Source organism: Sapajus apella, unplaced genomic scaffold (genome assembly GCF_009761245.1).
Source record: "Sapajus apella isolate SASKATOON/1434 unplaced genomic scaffold, GSC_monkey_1.0 scaffold51, whole genome shotgun sequence".
NCBI lineage: Eukaryota > Metazoa > Chordata > Mammalia > Primates > Cebidae > Sapajus > Sapajus apella.
In genome coordinates this window covers 3,013,478-3,020,345 of record NW_022436991.1, presented here as the reverse complement: position 1 = coordinate 3,020,345, position 6,868 = coordinate 3,013,478, and the positions used below count along the sequence as shown (strand labels likewise).

The 6,868-nt window shown below is 40.9% G+C and overlaps 1 protein-coding gene across 4 annotated transcripts in view; it reads right to left on the bottom strand.

Annotated features, from left to right (window-relative positions):
- Positions 1–6,868, bottom strand: part of ZC3H7A (zinc finger CCCH-type containing 7A) — a 43,723-nt gene that overhangs the window by 18,221 nt on the left and 18,634 nt on the right. For all 4 annotated transcript variants that reach the window (XR_004258165.1, XM_032242742.1, XM_032242743.1 and 1 more), the window contains 6 exons: positions 6,325–6,483; positions 6,030–6,110; positions 5,899–5,937; positions 4,566–4,599; positions 3,826–4,109; positions 1,011–1,215 (listed from right to left, as the gene is read on the bottom strand). Coding sequence is in view for 3 of the 4 variants with exons in the window: in XM_032242742.1 (XP_032098633.1) it covers positions 1,011–1,215; positions 3,826–4,109; positions 4,566–4,599; positions 5,899–5,937; positions 6,030–6,110; positions 6,325–6,483 (802 nt within the window). In the remaining variant the exon portion in view is untranslated. The remainder of the gene's footprint in view (positions 1–1,010; positions 1,216–3,825; positions 4,110–4,565; positions 4,600–5,898; positions 5,938–6,029; positions 6,111–6,324; positions 6,484–6,868) is intronic.

The following is a 6,868-nucleotide window of genomic DNA, read 5'->3' as shown; positions in this document are numbered from 1 at the left end:
TTTTTTTTTTTTTTTTTTTTTTTTTTTTTTTTTTTTTTTGAGACAGGGTCTCATCCTGTCACCCATGCTACAGTGCAGTGGCGCCATCTTGGCTCACTGCAGCCTCAACCTCCTGGGCTCAAGGAATCCTCTCACCTCCACCTCCTGAGTAACTGTCACAGGCACATGCCACCACACCCAGTTAATTTTTATATTTTTTGTAGAGACAGGGTTTCACCATGTTTCTCAGGTTGATCTCAAACTCCTGAGCTCAAGTGATCCTCCTGACTCGGCCTCCCAAAGTGCTGGGATTACAGCCGTGAGCCACTGCGCCCGGCCTACTTTCTTTTTCTTAGTCTACCAATCAATTATTCTCTTTGCCCTCTGTCTCCCATATATTTTAATTTCTTCAGTTGCAAATCTTTAAGTCAATTATCTAAGATTTTTGCCCTTTTAGCCATGTAACAATGCCTTCAAAAAAATATTTTTCTGGTGATTGTCTGAAGTATGTATGTTAAACCTAGGATGACAGAAACAGGAGTCAGACCCCAAACTCAGCACAAGTAAAGTTAAAGCAGCAGCCACAGTTTTCTGAGCTCCACAGATGAAACCTAAAATAGATACATCTAACTGCTATCATTCTAAACACTGATTAAATTAGTGTTTGTCTAGTTCAGAATTAAATAGCATAGTCTGTCTCTAACACCCTTTAAGATGAGATACACCTTTATGGGAGAATACATTAATAGTCATTTCACCCCCAAAACAATAAACTCCCAGCTTAACAAACTATCCTACAGAAACACCAGTGCCACACACATTTCTCTTCTTATGCCTTTGTTCCTGGGTCTCCAAAATGGCACAGCCAAGTCAAGGTGAATTCAAAACTGAAGTCTTAGTCTTTATACTTTTAGCTACTATGAAAATAATTCAAATGTCTACTACCTAGAATCAGTTAAACAATTACCAAATAAACATTTCATTTTTAGAAAATTAACTGCAATTGCTTACAATTTAGATTCGGTTCTTACCTCGTTTTGATTCACTCATTGAAAATGAATTTAAAGAAGAACAAAAATCTTCTAAGGATGAAGTCAAAGGTGGATAAAATTCTGAGAAGGAGGGTGGAGGAGCATACCTCGCACCAATGGGTAAGGTTCCTAACAGAGATGCCGAAAAGGGCATGCTAGGAGAGACACTGGCTGTCTGAAGTGGTCCTCGGACTAATGCTGATGGCTGCAGAAGAAAAAAGATGTGATTAAAATTCATGAAGCTGTCACGGGTTTGGCTGAACTAGTTTCAACAATGGCAAATAAAAGCATTACTACGCTGGGCAATCATGTTACATAACAAAGTTTAGACTAGGCATGGTGGCTCACGCCACCTAGCACTTTGGGGGGCCAAGGCGGCGGACTGCCTGAGCTCGGGAGTTCAAGACCAGCCTAGGCAACATGGTGAAACCATGTCTCTACTAAAATACAAAATATTAGCCAGGCATGGCGGTATGTGCCTGTAGTCCCAGCTACTCGGGAAGCTGAGGCAGGAAAATTGCTTGAACTGGGGAGGCGGAGGTTGCAGTGAGCCGAGATTGCGCCATTGCACTCCAGCCTGGGCAACAGAGCAAGACTCTGTCTCCAAACAACCTAACAACAACAACAACAACAACAAAAGTTTAAATCAGAATCAAGATTCATTTAAAATAATTTTAGTTACAGAGCTTGTTTCTTTTCATGAATAATTTTTAAAAACAATTGAGGTAGGATGTATAACTTTATTTTTTTTATTTTTTGAGATGGAGTCTCACTCTGTTACCCAGGTTGGAATGCAGTGGCACAATCTTGGCTAACTGCAACCTCTGCCTCCGAAGTTCAAGTAATTCTCCTGCCTCAGCCTCCTGAGGAGCTGGGACTGCAGGCACGTGCCGCCAAGCCCGGCTAATTTTTGTATTTTTAGTAGACATGGGGTTTCACCATGTTGGTCAGGCTGGTCGCAAACTCCTGACCTCAAGTGATCCACCACCTAGGCCTCCCAAAGTGCTGGGATAACAGGCATGTGCCACCGCACCCAGAGAGATGTCTAACATTTTAATTCAAATTTTACATTCATGTTTCATCTGCAAAACTTCTTTATGCTTCCCTACCCTTACCTGACTATAAGGCTCATAAGAATCTCCATCACTACAGAGGAATTGTGGGATACATGTGTGGTGCAGTGGGAAGTCAGGTGATCCAGAGAAGGGAGCTGGAGAAGCCCATGAGGACTGGGACAACCTCTCTGGAGGTGTGAACTTACAACTGGACAAGAACACACAACTCTAACTTCCCCAGGCCCCATGAAAGGGGCAACTCACTGAGAGCTTCCACGTACCTTACGTTATGGTAACATATGCTATCTACTTGTTTCTTACAACAGCTCTCTCAGATACATCCTACCATGATCACCATCACACAGATGAGGAAAATGATGCACTATGGTGAAGTAACTTGCCCAATATGACAGAGCTGGTAAAAATCAAATCCAGCTCTGTCAACCTTTCACACACTGACATCATACATTTCACCAGCCCTGGAAACCAACTCGGAATTTCTCCCTCTCATCATCATCATACTACCACTGCTACTACTCATTTATTACGCTTTATGGCAGGGGACAGAAAAGTCTTTTTTGTTGCTGTTTTTCTGTGTTGCTCTGTTGCCCAGACTAGAGTGCAGTGGCATGATCTTGGCTCACTGCAACCTCCACCTCCTAGGCTCGTGTGATTCTCCTGCCTCAGCCATCCAAGTAGCTGGGATTACAGCTGTGTGCCACTGCGTGCAGCTAATTTTTGTAATTTTTGGTAGAGGCAGGGTTTTGCCATGTTGGCCAGGCTGGTCTGGAACTCCTGGTCTCAAGTGATCCAGCTGCCTCAGCCTCCCAAACTGCTGGGATTACAGGCATGAGCCACTGCACCTGGCAAAAGAGTCTTTCTGTAAAGGGATAGATACTAAGTATTTTACGCTCTGTAGGCCCCATGGTCTCTGTTTCAAGGACTCAGCTATGCTGTTACAAAGCAAAAGCAGCCGTAGACAGCACATAAAATGAATAGTCACTGATGTGTTCCAGTACAATTTTACCTAAGGACCCTGAAATTGGAATGTCCTATTTTTATTGATTGAGACAGGGTCTCACCCTGTTGCCCAGGGATCACTGCAGCCTCAACCTCCTGGGCACAAGCGATCCTCCCCGCTCCGCCCTCCAAGTAGCTGGGACCACAGGCATGCACCACTATCCTGGGCTGTTTCTAATTTTTTGTAGAGATGGGGCCTTGCTATGGTTACCCAGGCTAGTCTCATATAATTTCCATGTCACAAAATATTGTTCTTTTTTTGTTCTCCTCCCAACCATTTAAGAATTGTAAAAAACATTCTTAGTTTGCAAGCCATACAAAAACAGGTAGTAGGCCAGATTTAGCCTGTGGGTTATTGTTGGCTGAACGCTGTTTTCAAGTATGTGGTTACTAGAGAATTATCTTTAAGAAGTCCTTTATCTATAAAACTCATGTTTTCTTAAATATCAAATGCCTATTTTTTATCAGAATGTTATATTTCCTCTTTGCATAATATGTGATCCCAATATGAATTGAAAAACAATCGGCTAATTACTAGAGAGCATTGTTTCTTTTTTATTTCAAAATGATCAAATTAACTAGTTCCATAGAGAAGAACAAAGAAAACTCTCAAGGGAAAAAAAAAAAACAAAAAACAAATTTAGCCTATAAGCACTCTGAAAAAGTTTATCAAGTTATATTACAATTTTTAAAAAATTAACCCTGTCTTCGGAAAAAACTTAAGCAACACTGAAACTTACCATAACAGTTTCATTAGTTTCAGGTGCAGAATCAAGGAGGTCATCTAGTTCATCTCCAAGGACCATATCTCCATCATCTAGAAAAGCTTCCGGCATAGTGAAGGGCATCTTTCCTCCATTTGCCAGCACTGCAGATGGCAGAGCACTCTCTTCCACTTGCAGTGGCAAAATAGAAGTTAAGGGCATAACGGGAACTGAGGCCAGCTCACTTCCAACTTCATGAGAAAAACTGGGTGCAGGTATAGAGACGACGGAAACTGCTTCTTGCCTTGGAGTTAATAAATCTGCGACACAGATGGAAATGTACTCAGTCACTTTCATTGTACTTACAAAATAATAGCATTAATCCCCAATAATAGAGATGTGAAGATGAAAATATGAAGGCAATTATGAAAATAATAAAATTGATGGTAAAGTATTTTCAAATAGACACAAGTCACTTGTGAAAACTTTTCCTTCTTTCACAAAATGCCTGCACCTCTTTTTGGGCACAGCTGTCAGACAGCGGCAAGGCTACAGTGAGTGTCAGTGATTGCTTACTAACATCCAACACTTTTCAATCACTTGCTGGCACAACCAAAGGCACAAAGGGAGTGTTGGAAATCATTCACTTTAATATTATGTATTCATATGAATATAACCACACATCGATTTTATTTGACAACAATACATGACATACAAAGATATCAGGTACAAAGCTGGCACTATTCAAACTGTTAAGATGACATGTGAAAACATACCTGGCTCAATATCTTCCACAGAGTAGTTCAAAGCCTAGAAATCAAACCAAACATTGGGTCATAATACGTTCAGGATTCTGAACCATAAAACAGTTGCTAAAACTCACCCTAGGCCGGGCACAGTGGCTCACGCCTGTAATTCCAGCACTTTGAGTGGCCAAGGAGGGTGGAGCGCCAGGTCAGGAGTTCAAGACCAGCCTGGCCAACATGGTAAAACCCTGTTTCTACTAAAAATACAAAAATTAGCCAGGCACGCTGCCAGGTGCCTGTAATCCCAGCTACTTAAAAGGCTAAGGGAGGAGAATTGCTGGAACCCAGGAGGCGAAGGTTGCAGTGACTCAAGATTGTGCCATTGCATTCCAGTCTGGGTGACAGAGCAACACTCTGTTTCAGGAAAAAAAAAAAAGAAAAAAAAAAAAAAACTCGCCCTAAGAGAACAATCCAGGTTTCCACAGAAATTTAACTCCCAATTAAGATCCAAGAAATGAATGGAACACGCAAACCTTTACACACGTGGTGTTAGGTGAGGTACTGGTCTAGCAGTGCTGCCACTTATTTCTTGTGGACCAGCAATTTCTCAAAGGCTGTTCAGCAGAATACCAGGCACTAATCTGGCCACCATTCACTGCCCAGCTCACAACAGCTAATAGCCCAGCATCCTAATAGCCCCAAGACGGCTTACTTTAAAATTAAAAAAAAAAAGAACAAACACAAAAACCTTTGTTAATTTTATCACAAACGACTCCCAAAAAACCACTCGTTTGCACTGAAATCTAACATCTATTAACATCCTGTAAAACGCTCTACTAGAGCATTCAGGAAATGCTGGTTACAGCTAAAATATATTACTTGAGTTGTAGGTTTTCTTTTGTAAAGTGACTGGAAGTGGCCAGAAGAGGTGGCTGATGCCTGTAACCCCAGAACTTCGGGAAGCCAGTACAGGAGGAACACTTGAGCTCAGGAGATCGAGGCCAGCCTGAGCAACATGGTGAAATCCCATCTCTACAAAAAATACAAAAATTCACCAGGCATGGTGTTACGTGCCTGAGGTCCCAGCTACTTGGGTGGCTGAGGTGGGAGGATCACTTGAGCCCAGGAGATGGAGGTTGCAGCTAGTCAAGATTATGCCACTGCACTCCAGCCTGGGCAACAGAGCAAAACCCTATCTCAAACAAATAAATAAATGTAGTGACAGGAAGCTATGGCCAATTACGTGTTTAAGGAATAAAAAGGTTCCAAAAATAAACACACACCAAAAATATCAAAAGCAGAATTATTCCCATCCTTCCCTTTAAAAAAAATTTTTAATTTTTACAGAAAAAAATAACTTTACCTTGGTAGCCCCATCCCCAGGAACTGATTTTAATGAGAGCTGGAATAAATAAAGACACTAATTTAGAAACAGAACTGACTCCAAGCTACAAAACAAAATGAAAACACCTTATGGAGAGAACTCCAGCTTACCTCAGCTCTGACGTATGCTTTCCTTATTTTAAATCCCAATTTCTGAGCTAGTTCTTGAGTTAGTTTTATTACATGCTCATCCTGAAAAAAATAAGCATGTATAATTAATGAAGGGTTATATTTACTAACTGTGAAGAAGAATAGGCAAAACCTTTCCTGTCAAGAGACCTGCTTCATTAGCAATTATACCCAACTGAAGCAGGTTGATGGATGCCTGGAAAATTGATCTCTTTAAATGCCATTTCTTATTATGTAAATGGTTATGATATAAACACATAAACTATAAATTCCATACCTGAGGCACTGCTAAGGAGCACTTTGCTACAGCATCATAAGCCTTTCTGTATCTTCCTAAATCACTTAAAGCCTTAGATTTCCGATACAGAGCTTTGCAGTTACTGGCATTTAAACTGAGGACTATATTGCAGTCTTCCAAAACTTTATCATGGAAACCCTGGGGTATAAGACCAAAGAATAAAGTCAGCAATCAAACAATTCATTTCTTGCACTAAGGCCTTCCTGTAATGAAAACAAATTAACACCCCGTCCTATTACCCTCCCTCTAAACTCCAAGTTAGCAGTATTACTTTTATTTTTTTAATTATTTTATGAAAATTTCAAATATACAAAAGTACAAAGAATATCATGAATACCTATGTACCCACCACCCAGGTCAGACAAAGGCTAATATTTGGCCAGAAAGTCCACAGAACTTCAAGAAATAAAGCTTTCCAGACCTAATAGTGGTCCCCAGGTGTCCCTCTCCTATTCTCTCCTCTGCAGTTACCCTTTCCTGGAGTACATTAAGATGTCAAACAGAAACGTAACTCCTAAACAGC